This window comes from Odocoileus virginianus, chromosome 7, assembly GCF_023699985.2.
Source record: "Odocoileus virginianus isolate 20LAN1187 ecotype Illinois chromosome 7, Ovbor_1.2, whole genome shotgun sequence".
Taxonomy (NCBI): Eukaryota; Metazoa; Chordata; class Mammalia; order Artiodactyla; family Cervidae; genus Odocoileus; species Odocoileus virginianus.
This window is the reverse complement of record NC_069680.1, coordinates 27,287,501-27,305,454: the sequence shown is the minus strand read 5'-3', so window position 1 is coordinate 27,305,454 and position 17,954 is coordinate 27,287,501. Positions and strand designations below refer to the sequence as shown.

At 46.1% G+C, this 17,954-nt stretch overlaps 2 protein-coding genes and 1 long non-coding RNA gene across 4 annotated transcripts in view; 1 reads left to right on the top strand and 2 right to left on the bottom strand.

Annotated features, from left to right (window-relative positions):
- Positions 1 to 9,961, top strand: part of ADAM12 (ADAM metallopeptidase domain 12) — a 388,630-nt gene extending 378,669 nt beyond the window's left edge. The window contains exons 22-24 of the mRNA XM_070470396.1: positions 143 to 273; positions 5,095 to 5,351; positions 7,891 to 9,961. Coding sequence (XP_070326497.1) covers positions 143 to 273; positions 5,095 to 5,155 — 192 coding nt within the window. The 3' untranslated portion in view covers positions 5,156 to 5,351; positions 7,891 to 9,961. The remainder of the gene's footprint in view (positions 1 to 142; positions 274 to 5,094; positions 5,352 to 7,890) is intronic.
- On the bottom strand, positions 557 to 7,898 carry LOC139035994 (uncharacterized). Its single transcript, XR_011488666.1, has 4 exons — positions 7,314 to 7,898; positions 6,465 to 6,603; positions 4,400 to 4,536; positions 557 to 1,449 (listed from the first exon to the last, which is right to left on the bottom strand). It is a non-coding gene; the product is annotated as an uncharacterized lncRNA (long non-coding RNA).
- A 3,534-nt stretch (positions 9,962 to 13,495) lies between the features above and the next one.
- FANK1 (fibronectin type III and ankyrin repeat domains 1) overlaps positions 13,496 to 17,954 on the bottom strand; it is a 100,343-nt gene continuing 95,884 nt past the window's right edge. For both annotated transcript variants that reach the window (XM_070470398.1, XM_070470399.1), the window contains 5 exons: positions 17,430 to 17,595; positions 14,594 to 14,737; positions 13,991 to 14,068; positions 13,849 to 13,893; positions 13,496 to 13,744 (listed from right to left, as the gene is read on the bottom strand). In XM_070470398.1, coding sequence (XP_070326499.1) covers positions 13,679 to 13,744; positions 13,849 to 13,893; positions 13,991 to 14,068; positions 14,594 to 14,737; positions 17,430 to 17,595 — 499 coding nt within the window. In that variant the 3' untranslated portion in view covers positions 13,496 to 13,678. The remainder of the gene's footprint in view (positions 13,745 to 13,848; positions 13,894 to 13,990; positions 14,069 to 14,593; positions 14,738 to 17,429; positions 17,596 to 17,954) is intronic.

Below are 17,954 nucleotides of genomic sequence, written 5' to 3'. Positions count from 1 at the left end.
AGTGAAAGTCGTGCTGCATAGCAACATAACCACCCTGCTCTCCCTAGCCCACTCTCCAGGGGACTCTAGTGGCTTCTGAAGTCCGTGTCTCGTCCAAGTGCACGGAGATGGTGATCATGCCTCACCTTGTGGTTTATTGCAGGGAACGCGTAAGCCAAGTCCCCCTCAGAAGCCGCTGCCTGCAGACCCTTTGAGCAAGACAGTTCGCCTGGCCGGCGCCTCTGCCAGGTCTCCGGGACGGCAGGAGTCCACGCTCCGCCTGGCGCCCATCAGGTTGGTGATGCACCCTCTTCCCTCTCTTCCTCCCTGAAAGCCTGTGGGCCAGCTGCACGGGCCATGCTTCTCAAACCACCGGAGGACACAGGAGTGTGGTGCCGGCTGTGTGTCCCGCACTCCCCACCCCTGGGAGCAGGGTAAGACAGACGCCAGGGCAGATCTTGAAAGGAAGCAGCCGGGAGCTGTAGAATTGGTCGCTCTTAGCAGTGATCCCGGCCTACCAGTGAGATCAGCTCAAGATCAAGTAGAACAGATCCTTCAGAGCAGTGGCTGATGATCTGGGCCAGGGCACAGCCAGCCACCAAGCGGTGCGATATTGGGACAGTGGGACACCTGCCTCCAACAACATGACTGGGACTGTGATGGCTTCTCCTCGGTCCCAGGGATCCCGAGAAACGAGGTGAGGTTGGAGGCCCGGGGATAAAAGAAGGGGAATGGAAGAAGCTAGGCTGAAGAAACTGCTGGGCAAAGGTAACCGGGAGCTTCCCACTCAACTGGCTAAAGGAATCACCTTTGCAGACTGAGCGGCCGCTGTGGGTCATCCACTCTGCCCTCCCCCAGGGGACTAGGCCCGAATTCTGACTTGGGCAGGGAGGGTTAACCCAAAGGTGTAGCTGGAGCCAGCTCCCGTTGGTTTGTAAGAACTATTAAATTTCCAAGAATTTAGCCAGCTAGGTGTTAAGCCTGGCCCTTCTTTAAAATTACGTAAACTGGAAATGATGCCAGTTATATTAAAAACAAAAGTAATAAATGCTCAGAGCCCCAAATTTCCTTTTTTTTTAAACTACATTTTACTGCCATCCACTCTCTTGAGGTTACCTGCATCTGTCATTTCTGGGTGAAGGGAATACCATGCCCCGGTGGCCACCCCACAGCTCTTCCATGCTCAGCCGCGTCCTGTTGGGAGCGTGAGTGTTTATACCGTGGAAATCGACAAGCACCACAGGTCCAGGGCCTCTGACTTCCCCCGCCATGGCGGGTAGTTAAACATTTTCCAGCTCACAAATGGGTTAAAGCCTCAGCAAAACACACACCCCCTTGGCAGCTCGCTTTGTGAGCAAGGTAGGGTGCTGGCCGGGCCCTGGGTTCAGTAATTCAGCATCTCCGAGGGGAAGGCACGCGATCGTGAGTTCATTCCAGCTCTCAGGGAAAAATGTTTCGCCCGTGAAAGATCTGTGTAATAAATGTCAGAGAGAAAGCTGGTCAGGGGGTCGGGACAGTGGTTTGATTCCTGGCTGTACAAATACAGAAACACTACAGAGCATTCTAATTATTTCACTGTGGTTTGTATACTGATCTTGACGTTACTTTTCTAGTTTTCAAAGGGGAAAAAAACAGGGGCAGGAAAGTGGGGAAGGCCCTCTTTTATCTAACTGAAGTTTAGTTGATTTTCGATGGTGTGTTCGTCTCTGCCGTACCGCAAAGTGATTCAGTTATACGTGTACATTCTTTTTCTTACTCTTTTCCATTAGTGTTTATCACAGGATGCTGAGTGCAGTTCCCTGTGATGTACAGTAGGACCTCGTTGTTTATCCAGTCTATACATGGTAGTTGGCATCTGCTAATCCCAAACGCCCAATCTGTCCCTTTCCCACCTCCCTCCCCTTTGGAAGCCACGAGTCTGTTCTCTGTGTCGCTGCCTCTGTTCCGTAGATAAGTTCATTTGTATCATATCTTAGATGCCACACAGAACAGATAGATATCCTATGATATTCACCTTTCTCTGTCTTACTTCCTTCACTTAACATGATAGTCTCTGGGTCCATCCATGTGGCTGCAAAGAATATTTCATTCTTTTTTTTATAGCTGAGAAATACTCCATTATATATAAATTATATATACCACATATAAAGGCCTTTTCTCTTTTTTTTTTTTCTCTTCTGAGGCAGTGATTTTTAAAAAAAAAAATTATTAGAGTATCCATTCAGTTCAGTTGCTCAGTCGTGTCTGACTCCTTGTGACCCCATGAACCACAGCACGCAAGGCCTCCCTTTCCATCACCAACCCCCAGAGTCCACCCAAACCCATGTCCATTGAGTCGGTGATGCCATCCAATCATCCTCTGTCATCCCCTTCTCCTCCTGCCCTCAATCTTTCCCAGCATCAGGGTCTTTTCAAATGAGTCAGTTCTTCGCATCAGGTGGCCAAAGTATTGGAGTTTCAGCTCAGCATCAGTCCTTCCAATGAACACCCAGGATTGATCTCCTTTAGGATGGACTGGTTGGATCTCCTTGCAGTCCAAGGGACTCTCAAGAGTCTTCTCCAACACCACAGTTCAAAAGCATCAATTCTTGAGTGCTCAGCCTTCTTTATAGTCCAGCTCTCACATCCATACATGACTACTGGAAAAACCATAGCCTTGACTAGATGGACTTTTGTTGGCAAAGTAATGTCTCTGCTTTTTAATATGCTATCTAGGTTGGTCATAACTTTCCTTCCAAGGAGTAAGTGTCTTTTAATTTCATGGCTGCAATCACCACCTGCAGTGATTTTGGAGCCCAGAAAAATAAAGTCTGACACTGTTTCCGCTATTTCCCCATCTATTTCCCATGAGGTGATGGGACCAGATGCCATGATCTTAGTTTTCTGAATGTTCAGCTTTAAGCCAACTTTTTCACTCTCCTCTTTCACTTTCATCAAGAGGCTCTTTAGTTCTTCTTCACTTTCTGCCTTAAGGGTGGTGTCATCTGCATATCTGAGGTTATTGATGTTTCTCCTGGCAATCTTGATTCCAGCTTGTGCTTCATCCAGCCCAGCATTTCTCTGCATATAAGTTAAATAAGCAGGGTAACAATATACAGCCTTGACGTACTCCTTTTCCTCTGTGGAAACAGTCTGTTGTCCCATGTCCAGTTCTAACTATTGCTTCCTGACCTGCACACAGGTTTATCTCATTAGAGTCTACTTGACATACAATGTGGTGGTAAGTTTCAGGTACACAGCATGGTGATTCAGTTATATGTATATATGTTTGTTATTTTTCAGATTCTGTCCCCATATAGGCTATTACAGAATATTCAGGCAGGTTCCCTGTGCTGTGTACAGTAGGGCCTTGTTGGTTGTCTGTTTTATATGTAGTGATGTGTTAATACCAGGCTCCTAATTTATCCCCCGCACACACACATCCCTTGAGTAAAACCCTAAGTTCGTTTCCAAAATCTGTGTGCTTCTGTTTTGTAAAAAGTTCATTTATATCATTTTTTAAATTAGAGTCCACATATGAGTTATGTTTGTCTTTCTGTCTTTCTTTATGTTTGAGTACTGTTCCACTGTATATATGTACCACACCTTTATCCGCTCCTATGTTGATGGACATTTAGGTTGCTTCTTGGCTATTGTAAATAGCGCCGCAGTGAACACTGTGGTGCGTGTATCTTTCTGAACTAATGTTCTCTCCAGATGTGGGGTTTCTGGGCCACGTGGTAATCCTGCCTTCAGTTTTCTGAGGGCCCGTCATACTGTGCTTTACAGGGGCTGCCCCGGTTCACATTCCCACTCACAGTGTAGGAGCATTCCCTTTTCTGCACACCTTCTCCAGCATTTGTTGTTTACAGACTCACTGATTTTTAATTGGAGGATCATTGCTTTACAATGCTGTGTTGGTTCCTGCCATACCTCAGCATGAAGCAGCCCTGGTGGGTATACATGTGTCCCATTCCTCTTAAACCTCTCTCTCACCTCCCACCCCATCCCACCTCCCCCGCTTCTAGATGGTTTAAGCTTTTTGATGACAGCCATTCTGACAGGGGTGAGGTGGGATACCTCATGATCCTTTGGTTTGCATTTCTCTGATAATTAGTGATGTCGAGCCTCTTTCATGTGCCTTCTGGCCATCTGTGTGTCTTCTGTGAGCTTCCCTTGTGGCTCAGAAGGTGAAGCATCTGCCTGCAATGCAGGAGACCCGGGTCCAATCCCTGGGTCGGGAAAATCCCCTGGAGAAGGCAGTGGCAACCCACTCCAGTACTCTTGCCTGGAAAATCCCACGGACGGAGGAGCCTGGTGGCTGCAGTCCATGGGGTCGCAAAGAGTCGGAACAACTGAGCGACTTCTTTGAAGAAATATGTATTTAGATCCTCTGGGGAAGGCCCCCTCTTAAATGATCTTAAGCAGCGGCCTGTCTTACCTCTGCCAGTTGATGACACCAGTGCGAGCTGGTTCTGTCTCCACCTGTCTGTTCGTCTCCGAGGGATCCCACGTGCCCAGCTTCACTCCCCATCGTCTGGAGCCGCCTCAGTACGGCCGCTGCTGGGCACGCTGTGGCTGGTGGAAGACAGGATACGCAGGCAGTGCAGATAGACCCTGGGTTTTGCAGTCAGTACCCCCAACATGTCAGCTATCTCAGTCATTCTCCATGTTGACTTACTGAAATACTGCTACTCTGGACATGGTGGGTTAAGTGAAATATGACTAAAATTAGTTTAATCTATTTTTTTTTCATACAACTGCTAGAAAATTTAAAGTTGCATGTGAGATCCACCTTTGTGGCTTGCACTGTTCTGTTTCATGGCATTCTTCTCGAATCACCTTGTGGATGGACAAGAGGGACAGCTTTGAAAAGGGTCATAAATGGCTGAAGACGCTACAGCCCTCAGCAAGGTCCTTTCTGAATCTGCCACCCCTGCTGCTGGCAAGAGCCGTTGGTCTCCAGCACCTGCGGTGGGGTGGGGTGGGGTCGAGTGGGGGGCAGAGGTGAGATCTGACCCTGGAAGCCCATCACAGCACAGGAAACGGTATCTCCAACCCGGGCATCGAGGGTTGGCAGAAATCGCTGGCAGGGCCTCTGACCACCGTTTTGCTGTCTGCTCTCTCTTCCGACAGACCTGCTGCGAAACAGCCCCATCCGGTGCCCAGACCCGCCCCCATCACCTACGCTAAGTGAGAAGCAAGCCGACACCTTTGTTCAACAGTGAAGACACAAGTTTGCACTATCTCTCAACTCCAGTTGGGGTTTTTTTTCTCTTGTACCAACTTTTAGAATTTTTTAATTTTTCAAACACCGTGATTTGAAAGAACTTTGAGCTACTGCCGTTGGTGCTGTGCTGTGCTATGGGTGCTCTGTATACTTACTTGCTCAGGTACTTGTAAATTATTAATTTATGCAGAATGCCTGTTACAGTGCAGTGCGCTGTAGTGGGCTTTTTTAAAAAAAAAAAAAACCCATCACTGAGTTTTCCATGGAAGGAAGGCTTGTTGTGCTTTTAATAGTTTAGTGAACTTGAAATATCGTGCTTTTGGGGATTCTGGACAGGATGTTATTTCTGATGGAGGCTTCATGAGGAGGGCAGTTGCCCAGCTTACCCATGGCTGTGGTTCTGGTACCAGACACAAAACAAGAGACCCCAGGTAGAAGGCATGCTCTGAGGCCAGAGCCTGGCTTCAGGTCCAGGCTGTCCTGGGCCTCCAGAGATCCTCTGGACACTGTCACAGCTGAGGGGCTGGCCCACCAGGGTTACCCCTGGAAGCAGGGAAGGACCTGGCTTCTGGCCAGGGAGCTCGGGAGAGAACCTGGATCCTGGAGAGGAATTTTAAGGTGTGGCCACTGTAGAAGACAGACTTGGAACACGAGGCCAGGCAGACATTTGACCTTGAGCTCACCAGCCATGAGCACATTTGGAGAGCAGGCCGAGAAGTTTGCTTTATAGAAACACCAAGAACTTCTTTTCCTGGCTGCCCTTTGCAGAGTGCTGGCATCAGCGCCTTATTTAAATTGGGAAAGGTGGTGTTTCTACAAGACAGCTACTGCCCGAGCCCTGCAAACCTCCGTCTCCCTGTGCTGTTTGGAGCTGAACAAATTACCACCTTGTGTTCTTGACTGTAACACAATGATACTGTGTTCTGACAGACAGATGAGGCTTTCCATGGGAGCATAACTGTTTTCAGATGTGAACCCGTAACCAGATCTAGTGAATCAATTCTGGAGATAAAAATCTCCTTTTATTGCAAGGTTCAGCTTATTAAAAATTAGGCAGAATCCCTGTGCTTGCAAAAACTGCAGCCAAATGGAAAGCTGCGTTCACTGGGACAGGTTACGGTCTACTGTCTTTGTTAGGGTAAGTTGGACAAAGAACCCTAAGTTACTAGTAAGTTCTCTTTGGGGCATCTTGTTTTCCCACCTTGGCAGCAGGAATCTTTCAGAGATGTTTTTTAGCATAAAGTCTGGATCTGTTTCTTAAGCTTTTACAACTTACCTGTTGAGCGTCAAAGTCCTCACGTTCATGCTCAATATTCATGAAATGCAGTCTTGAGCAGCGGACTCATCAACCTTTCACTCTTCGGATGTCAGACTGGGGAACCATTTTCACAAGGAGATCTCGAAGATGCCTGTACCTAATGGCATGAAAATTACAAAATTACTCAGACAAGGTCAAATGCCATTATGCCTGTCTTCTAGTGGGGTCCTATGTGGCTAGTTTTCACAACGGTTCCATGATCCACTCTGTTTTATGAGAGAGACTTCATCTGGGGTCATTTCCATGGTTTTTCTATGCCTTGAAGCAGAAAGACAAAATGTACCAAGAATCTTGGTTTGCCTTCAGGAAAACAAGAGTGCATTTAACTCTCTCCGAGTTCCCACCGTATCTAGGCAACATAGCATTCAGGATTGTGGATAAACTCAATAAACCCATGTCACACACACACACACACAAAGGGAACGCGATTCTAATGCATTCCAGCTCTTAGAGCATGCAATTTGTTCATTATGCAATTATTAGTTTCTTAAAACTATAAAGCCATGTTAGAAAATATTACTGCTGATGAGTATTTACAGAATTACTGTAACTAGCATTATATTTGGTAATTGTATTAAGGCCAAAAACATATTCTATGGGAAAGTTTACAGCATTTCTATGGTGCATTAAGTGGTTATTATTTTTATAGACACCCAAATCCCTGGATCTGGTATTGTAGCCTCTTCTGCTAGTGTAGGGAAGAGGGTGTGAACTTTTCTCATCTGTCCTTAACTAGAATTCCTGTGCTTCTATTTCAGAGAACCGGGAATAGTTTGATATTAAAAGAGATTAATGCTGTGAGCTTACATGTCATCATCAGTGGCCACTTGTCCATGGCTGATGACACATTCTTCTCTCTACATACTAGGTGCTTTTATAGAGCCGTGCAATTCATTTCTGGAAAAGAACATATTTAAACCTAATATCCCCTTACAGTACAATGTTATTCAAGGTAATGTTATTCAAGGAATGATACTTCCAAATGCAGTATTTGTCAAATGAAGCATATTCAGCAATAACTTTCATTTTAATGTAACTTAGGAACCAAGAGCCAGTTTGCTTGGGGGAGGGGAAGAGGTATTTCTCCCCCTTTTCATATCCTCCTAGATGATAGAAACGAAAACGAATACTTATATTTCAGTGACCGTCTATTTTTAATATTTTTTTAAGATTGTATGGGCATGAATAATAGAGTTGATGTGGGTTTAGATGGCTTTGGCTGAGAGTCCGCATGCCTCGACGCAGAGTCGGCCCCTAAGGGTAGTCACTCTCCTTCCATCTTACTAGAGTTGCAGGTCATATAACCCCACTTGACTGGGAAGTATATGGCTAGCCTTCCAGGCATTCTACTGAAAAGTTGACTCCCTGAAATTTTGTGTAACAGTGTGCTTTTCCTGACACATGGACTCAGATGTGTAGCAACCGAGAGAAACAGTGCATAACATTTTCCACTGTCAGACTGTGCATCCAGAGACTGCCCTGCCCTGCGCGACCGCTCCAGCGTACACATGTGGGATGACATCACAGAGCCACAGAGCCACAGATTAAACTACACGAGGATAAGTACTCCCAACTAATCTCAAAGGGGACATTTTTATGCCTTCTTAACTTTATTAGGAATTCTCAGGCTGAAACCAGAGGCCATTGTTCCCTGACAAATCAATACAATGTATCCATATCTCCTCCGAAAGAAAAACAGCTCAGACCCTGCCCTGTGGCAGACTGCTCCTACGAGACCCTGATCTCCTGTGGTGCTAAACAGGGCCTGGTACTGGGCCAACTTCAATACGCGAGCATCTTCCCGCCATCTCTCACCTGCTGTTTACAAGCGCTCTGAGCCACTGAGACCCCAACGACTGGGAGGGCGCCATACCTGGGCGACAGCCTGACCCCCCCTGCCAGGCTCTCGGCGGGAGGCTTCTTTCTTCTAAGACTTGCCCTGGAGGGCTCCCCGGGGTGTCTGGGGAGCAGGAAGCCCCAGGGCGGGCAGACTCAGCCTGGAGATCCTTCTTCACTGTTAGGACCCGAAGCAAACACAAGTCAACCAGATAAACGTCACACCCAGAAGTCTCGCAGCGCCAGTGCTGGCCCCCACAGGGGACTCAGGCTGTGGATCCGTCCCCATGACGGCTGGCTGGCTGGAGCCTGAGACGTGCCATTTCATCTCCCCGGGACTTGAGAGAGAGGGCCACGAACACATCTGGACGCAGGCAGCCTCGGCTAGCACCTCTCCCCACCACCAGACCCAGTTCCTCCCCCAGCCCTAACCCAGTCTCCCACACATCTCTGCAGTTTGCTGGTTGCCCCACAAGTCCCCCCAAAGCCCAGCCTTCTCCAGGGCCACAGCTGGGAGCAACCCTGCCCACTCCCCGCTCTGCCACCCCAGCGGGGAATCCAAAAGCATCCCCCACCCCCCAGGCACCTCCAGCCTAAAGACTAATTAAAAGGGAGAGTTGGCCATAGGAACTCAGTTTGCCTGTGATGACTGAAAGTCTCTTGACTCCCTCTCCATCTCTTTCTTTTAAACCTGTTTGAAAACTTTGACAGTCATATGAGTAACAACGAGCTAAAGAGAAGGCTGAGAACCGTTTCTGTGCAGCGATGCTTCCAGTAGCCATTGACCTGCACAGGAATGGACCATTTCTCTGCATTTCATAAAGGAAACCCCCTCTTTTCTTTCGGGACACCAGTGGCAGCTTAGAGCCCAGCCAGTAAGAGCCTGATCCATATGAGACAGCAGGGGAAGAAACCCTGCGTATAAAATTGTCATAAAAGCCAACAATCGATAGTGATAGCCGGAAGATTTAATACACGAATTTTCAGTACCATTCGGCTTTTCCAGGTTCAGCACTCTGTAACCAACCCTGATTTTTCCACATCCTCTTCAGAAGTCATTACCTGTGATACTCCATGAGATAGTTTTGTTAGTCCTCAATTTAGCACATTTTAAATGCAGACAAAAGGAAAAAATCTCATGTGATCCTATGTTTATGGCCTATAAGCAAGTACTTAAGTGGGAAGGACAGTGATAGAGGAAAAAAAAAACAAACATCCAACTAGAAAGAGAAAATCCCTTAAGAGTCCATGGAGGGCGAGCCACATCAGAGCTCGCTGCTCTGTCAGGTCAAGTGGGGAAGCTCGAAGGAAAGTGCACTGTTTGAACGTGTGTGGCACGGAAGTAGAACTCTCTAAAACCTGGCTACAGGCTATTCAGCACAGTACAAAGTTACAGCTCCTAAACCAGTACGTTCATTTTTATAGTGCTTCGTCCATGTATCATGCTTTGGTTTGCTAATTTTTTTTTTCACTTACCTTTTTATGTTACAGTCTGTTACCTTTGTACACGTTTCTCATATCGGGGGGTCTACAGGTAACACAACTTGCTATTTCCGTAGGAAAAAAAAATCATTGTTATGAATATTATATCCAATAAATGGTATACAGGTCAATATAAAGAGGTGTCCCATTCATTACTGAGATTTTTACCAAAGTAGGGGCGGGGGGCTCTCAAGTTGGAAAATGTATCTGTATTCTTATTCATTTATAGATGCATGAGATGAATAAGAATCTAACAGGGGCGTCCCTGGTGGGTCAGCAGTAGAGTCCACCTGTCAGTGCAGGGGACCCGGGTTCAACCCCAGGGCTGGGAAGACCCCTTGGAGAAGGATATGGCAACCCGACCAGTATTCTTGCTGGGAAATCCCACAGAGGAGCCTGGCGGATTACAGTCTGTGGGGTCGAAAGCGAGTCAGACACGACTTAGCGACTAGACAGCAAGAACCTTAGGAAGGGTGGTGAGCTGGAGGGTCAGGAGATGAATGCCGCGATCCACATGCGCCCATCAGTGGGTGGGGTGAGGAGGGAAGATGTCTGTGTGCCTTTTCACACACACACTAGAGGTGTGCTGTGCTGTGCGTAGTCGCCCAGTCCTGTCCGACTCTGTGCGACCCCCTGGCCTGTAGCCCGCCAGGCTCCTCTCGCCATGGGGATTCTCCAGGCCAGAATACTGGAGTGGGTTGCCATGCCCGATCTCCAGGGGGTCTTCCCGACCCAGGGATCGAACCCAGGCCTCCTGGATTGCAGGCGGATTCTTTACCATCTGATCTACCAGGGAAGGCCAAGAATAGAGGCAGTGGGTAGCCTGCCCCTTCTCCAGGGGAGTCCAGTTACCAGCTGAGCTACCAGGGATGCCCATACTAGAGGTGTGGGGAGACCCGATAGTTTTTCTGAACAACGTGATATATAACTTACCAAAATAAAGTTTTAAAACTCACCTTATAGAAGAGAGAACTTCAGAAAGAAGGCAAGCAGGACTAGAAATATTTACACAGAAGAGTAAAAATCTAAGTGCAATGGGAATCTATTACAATTTTTTAAAATAGCCTCCAATTTCATAAAGAACTTCATTAAATACAAAGAAAACAAATTTCCAGGATGATAACAAGGGTCGTTATTCTTCCCACCTTCCACCCATGACAAAGCAAGTAACAGAAAGTACATACATAGAAGGCCTCAGACATAGCTAATAGTGTGGATCAATTGATATATATATATATATATACACACACATATATATTTATGTCAAATAGGATACTTCAAACATACAGAATATGCATGCACCTTTCAAAATGCCTCTGGAAAAATTATATAATTTTGTATATTAATGCATGAAGTAAAACTCAGATCTGAATGGTTCAAATTCTGAAGATTATAATGGTAGAAGGCATAAAAACTATGTCCTAGAAATGCAATGATTCTTGAGTCAAAGGTGAATAGCAGATTATGTAACAAATAGCAAATGAGACCAATTATGACAGCACACTCTACAGTCATGTTTCTCAGACTCCTTGAATTATAGGCACCCACCTGCAGTGCTTTTGATGATCCACCGCTCATGGCCTTTCCTGGGATCTTCAGTCCAGAGGGAATACCAGTTCAGAAATGAAAAGTATAAATTAATTGGGAAAAATAAAACTAATAACAGCATGGGTTCTTCCTCGGGAAAATTAAAAACAGAAGATAAACCACCATGTAGTCTTAATAAGTAAAAAGATTAAAAAGCAAACACACACAGCACATGAGCTCACGGAACCCAGAAGCCCACTGTAACCCAACAAGAGCATCTCAGGAATATAAGGATGGTTCAATACTTTAAAATCTAGTAATCCAAGTCAGCAAACTGATAGCACATTGGAAATATGATTAGCAGAGATGCTAAAAAAAAAAAAAAAAAAAACTGATAAAATTCAACACCCATTCCTGAGTTTTAAAAAGTCGGAATTTAAAGGAAAGGCAAGAGAAAGAAAGGAAGGAAGGAAGAGAAAGTGTGAATCAAGTAAAACTGGAAACCACAGGACTTGAGAGGTACTTCAGTGGAAAATGTGATTCACAGATCTATGTTAGGACCTTCCAAGCACTCGTTTTTGGCTAGGTTACACTGTAATGACAAGCCACTCTTCAATTTCAGTGACTCGCAACTTGAAAGGACTATTTCTCACTCACGTCATGTCCATTCTGGGTGAGCTTAGGCTCTGGTGTCAGGACCCTGGGCTGTGAAGCAGCCTTTACGAGTCATGGCTGGTCTTGTGACAGAGGGAAGAGGGACCTGGGGGTCCTTAAAGCTCCCGCTTGAATGGGTAGGAGCTATTTCCATGCACACTTCATTGACCAAAGTCAGCCCCATTATGTGGCCAAGCTTGAGGCCCACAAGAAGGACCATTCCCTCTTTCCAGAGCTCGTGACTGCCCACAAGAAGGACCATTCCCTCTTTCCAGAGCTCGTGACTATCATCTACAACAGATGGAGAAATGAAGGTGAGGTGAAAGTCAACACGGATTACGACGGGGAGAAAGGAGCCTTGGAGAGCTGTGATAATGCTCTGATTTATAGAGGGATTTTTTAAATCTAGAGGAATAAGCATTTATACGAAAGGTAGAACACTAGTGAAACAGAGCTAAGAGGAGGACTGCATGAGACCCATGGTTCATGGGATTCTTCAGACAAGAACACCGGAGTGCATTGCCATGCCCTCCTCCAGGGGATCTTCCCAAACCAGGGATCAGACCTGCCTCTCCTACACTGCGGGCAGATTCTTTACTACTGAGCCACCAGGGAAGCCCATTCTATAAATAGTATGGAACAAAGTGGAGAATTGCCAACATCAATAAAATTGATTGTGTTTTTGCCCCATGCCCTTCCCCCAAAGTTTCAGCACTTTTACTACCTGTGAGTTAGTCTTTCCCTGCAGAGAAGATTCCTGTCCTGGGCAGACCTCTGTAGCCCATCTTCTCTCGGGGCCGAGTTAACCAGCTCGTCTTTCTGGAGACACAGAAGGCATGTGGTCAGCTAGCTCCCTTCTTTGCCGATTCCAAGTGTGTCCACTGAGTTCAAGCACCAACACATTTGTGTCTGAGCCCCCTGTCCATTCCTGTTGTCTCAGATCTGAGCGATCAGCATCAAAACCCTTTCTGCTCTGAGGACTCAATGAAATAAAACTCTTCTTTGGCAAAGCTGTCAGCAGGCCGGCAGGCCAGGTCTTTCATTGTCAGGGCCTGAGTCTATGCAAACACGTCCTCAGACCAGGCTGTTCTAAAAAGCCTCCTCTAACAGCAGAAGCGGAGTCTTGAAATATGTATCTTGTGCTTTGATGTGAGGCCAACAGCTGAGCAGAAAACTCTGCTCGTGGCCTCCTGGGCTTTCTGGAGGAGCGTCCCTCCAAGAGGAAGCACCACCTGGCAACACGGCTGCAAGGCCTTAGGTGGGGAGGGAAGGACAGAACAGAAAACACACGAGGGCAGGAATTTCCACCGGCTCCCAGGGTGGCTTGGAGGACAGACAGCTTGGAGGGCAGGGGCGGGAAGAGGGAGACTGGTGTGTGGCTGTGCATCTCCATCTCTAGGACCTAAATATTTTGTTTCATGTGTAACTTCAAGTTCAGGAAAACATCCTCATCCTGCAGACACCCAGTGAAAACACCACTGCCACACACGTTTAGGTAAAAAGGTGTATTTCAAAGTGGGAACAGTTGTATGTTACAAAAGTCACTGTGAATCTTCAATTAAATAAGTAATCAAATGTATAGCCCTCAGAGACGCAGAATTCCTTCTCTCCAGTTCAAGTCCCGCTTTGCTTTGTTTCACTCAGCTTTGAGAGGGAAGAAAGAGGTGCCCTGGTCAGCGAATAGATGACTTCTTTGGCATTTGCTTTCTTTTCCTTTCTTCTAATAGGGAGAGGACATTCTAGATAAACAAAAACAGGTGCATGTAATCCAAGGACTGGGGTTTTTAAATTTTTTTTTAAATGCTACAAAATTAGCCTCAACGGGCAGCAACAACATCCCAACCTGTCTGTCGAAAACTCTGGCCATCTCGAGGACGCCTTTGCCAAACTGAAAGACAAAACCAGAAGAAAAAAAAAATTCTTTCGGGTCTCTGTTCCCTCCTCCCTTCCAGGGAAAATCTTGAGATGGAGATGGAGTCACATACCTCATTTTTCACACTTGCATCTGCCCCTCTGTCAAGAAGTAACTGGACTAATTCTTCGTGGTTATTCAGCACGGCCACCTAGAAAACAGGTCAACAGTGGGGTGTGAGCAGGAAGGGGATCTCGGTACAGGCGGGTCCGGCACATCCACCAGCAACACCCTCAGAGGCAGAGCCAGACAGGGGCCACCGGGGCTTTGCAGGATGGGTGTGTGGACCCCACTGCACAGCGCCGGCAAACGCAAGGGAAAGGGAGAGGAAATCTGCTTCCCTCCATGTGTGACGACACATCCGAGGCCAACCCCGGACAGAGAACTGCACTGCTTTGTTCCGATCCCAAAATGGCCCCAGAGGCTGGGGTTGGCAATGCTTCAAGAAATAGTTGTAAAAAGACTACAAAGATACTAGACTGGGCTCCCGCCCCCCCCCCCCCAAAAAATGCTATGACGACATCACCATGTCTTAATTCACAGGCCAGTGGGGAATACATACGCCACCCAAACCTGGTGCTTTTATGCAGCTGAGCTCAAAAGAAAGGCTCTTATGGGGCAGCTGTGACCTTAATCCCACACGTCAAGCCAGGCTGCTGCATGGAATAAGTCATACCATGAGAGGGGTCTTCCCGTCTTTGTCCTTCACATTCACATCTGCACCTGCATCAATCAGCAGAGAGGCAACCTCCTGGTTCCCCGAGACTGCAGAGACTCTCATGAGTGGGGTCCACCTGGAACCAGCATCCACGACGTCCACCTGTGGAGCCCCAGGGCGAGTGGCTCTCAGCCCGCTTTCTTGTCCTGCACATCCCTCGTGGGATGCTTATAAAGCAATGTCTACTTGCCCAAATTCCCCCGATTTAGATAGCAGTCTTTAGAGACCTAGTGATGATCAGCTGGACTGTGCTGACTTTGTTCACATTTACACAGCAACCATCTGTGTTTGGACCACTTTAAAGAGTGCAGAGAGGCCCCAAGATGCCTCTCCCCACCCAAGGGCATCTTCATTTACACTGTGTTCAAATGGAAAGAAAATGGAATAGAAAAATGAACATAATCCCCTTCTCCTTGGCCCTATGTGAGCTGCCTTATTTTCTCCTGCCTAACTTTCCTCTCCTGTTTTTATAGTTTCTGCTTCTTATTTTAAGTATCTTTGTAAGTGACTTTAAGTCCCTTCTGGAACAAGACAGGAATATAAACACCCACCCTGATATTTACCGATAGGTATTAATTTTAAGCAGAAGAATCACAGGTAAATACAAAGCAACCAGATCTCTGACATGAAGTCCAGCCTGAAAAATCAGCCAACCTAATGCCTTCCAAAACAAGAGTTTGCCTGCTAACAAGATGGACTGTTTCCCAATAACCTACCCTACACCAATATCTCGCAATTTTGTGCTTTAAAAGACATTTTAAAATAAGGGAATGTAAATGTCCCCTCCAATTCCGTGAAGACCTCATCAATCCATGAGGCATGGTACTGAAGTAAACGTACACATGTGCACACAGATGGATGCCTGGATGCACGCATGCACACACACACACCTCTAATTCTGTTACAGAAGAATTACTCAAAGAAACCTATAGCTTCAGTAAAACATCAGACCAGAATAACAAACAAGGAACTGCCAGAAGAGCTTTAAGACCTTGCAGGTGATTTGTATGTTTGAGATTACCCTCTGCAACACCGTTAAGATTTGCAGCTCTTCCTCCTGCAAATAACAAATAACCTTTCTGAGCAGCAAGCTTGGTTACAGGTAAATAATAATGAAATAATTGCCTGAAATTACAGGGTGCTGTATACATTTTCAGTGCACGCTGCTGCACATTTTCTCTTTGGGTCCTGAAGGTGAAACAGGGGTCGCTATATTTATTCCTGGTTTACACGTGTTTAAACCAAACCTCAGAAAAGTCAAATGGCCTTCCTGAGGTCACATGGCTCATTAAATGTAGAAATGGTTCCCCATGGAAATAAGTCACACTCAGTACAGATCGTTCGATTCAAGCAGAGGGTGATGATGGATTTGCTCCCAGGCCCATCCCACCATCGTGCTGAGATCTACCTGCCACTGGCCAGTCACACAGAAACCTTCATGGACACATTTATGGAGCTGCAGTTCTGCAGAAAAAGATGGTATTCACCCCAAATGAGTGTGTCCATACCCGAAGCCCTGCACTTCCAAAATCCCAGTATTTAAATGTCGACAGCAGAGACCTGCCCTTCTTTCAGCAAAGGTCAACCATCATTTTCAACCACAGACTCTTACTGGGTCCAAAACATGAGCAGAACTCATCATAAACCAGAGAAGAGGAATGTGACTGTCACTCCCACCCACAGCAGGTATGGGCCGGCCCTAACCACCAAGGCACACAGGCTAATCCTTTTGACCTTTTGTGCGTATTTCTAAAACAAAGAAAACAAGAAATGTAATAAAAGGGGTTTATCTTAATGACTGAGGTATTTTTCCTTCAAGGGGCCCTCTCCTCAGCACTCTATAACCAGTGAGATCCCACAGCTTAAGTCTTGCTTGCCCTCTGTCACACTTGAGAGACAAACTGAGCAAATCTACAGACATCTTCCAGGAGACATAACTCTCCGGCTTCCAAGTTTATTTTCCAGGTCATCAGTTTACTTTTCAAAACCCTGCACCATCTGGCACTCACCATTAGGACAGCATGTTGTCCATCTTTCCTTATTTCCATGCCCTACAATTTTTAACTTCTTTGACGTCTTAAACTGAAGTTTCCAACGTTATCAGCAGTTACCATAATTGACCTAATTCTATTTGCCCAACTTCAAATATGTATAGATATCCAAACAACTCTGATTCTATTTGACAAGTAGGATTTGTACTTCCTGATGACTTGAAACCAGAGCAACACCTGCTTCGAAGTGAAGACACGAGAGCTGGAACACTCTCTTTTTGATATAGCGTTTGCTCTTTGGAAATTTTTTGTAATGATTCATCTTTAAAGAAAAGAATAAAAAATAATCTAATTCTAAAAGCAATAACTGTGACTCTAAGAGTTCTGAACGTCTCGGCGTGTCCAGCCCCTGGGACAGTATCTGGTATGTGGTCAAGACACAATCAAGCTCTGTTGGCAGATGGAAAGAAAGAGATAAATGAGGAAATGAACAAAAGAATAAACAAAGCAGAAGCAACATCAGGTCCAGCTTTGCATTCATTCAGCACGGTTTCCTTTTCCCCCCATACAAGTTGAACCTCCATGATGACCTGAAGCCTCATTATCGTAAAAATCCTATAATGATCTTTTTTGGTCCCAAGGCTTCTGGAACCTTCTTGCTCATAAGTCAGAGAACTTCCTCCAGCATTGCTAGGTTCAACCAATCAAAGGGGCCCACATAAGGTCCTGCTTCCCCTGAACCCTGTGGGACAGCATCTAGGTTCCTAACTCCACGTGTGCCGCTGACGAGGAGGGCCCCATACCTCACAGCCGTCGCCTATCATCCACTCGATCACGTTGCAGTGGCCTCCATCTGCAGCCCAGTGCAGAGCTGTGCAGCCTCCCAGGTCTCTGGTGTCCCAGGAAGCACCGTGTCTTCGGAGATATTTCACAACATCCAGGTGTCCCGCGTAGCATGCAAGCATCAGACTGCAACACACAGCAGAAGAAACATTTGGCTATTGAGTGCAGTCACCACACTCAGGTCCTTATTTATCCTCCCTGGTTTAAACATAAGAGAGAAATCCTAATTTGGGTGGAAAAGTCAAGAAAATTATTCACATAACATGTATGTGTCTATCAACTAATAAATCGACCGTGGTATATCCATTCAATAGAATATAATTCAGCCATAAAAAGGAAATTAAGTACTGAAATAGGCTACAACATAGATGCACCTTAAAACATTATGCTAAATAAAAGTAGCCAGACACAAAAGGCCATGTGGTGTATTAGTTCATTTATATTAAATATCCAGAATAGACAAATCCATAGAGACAGATTAGTGG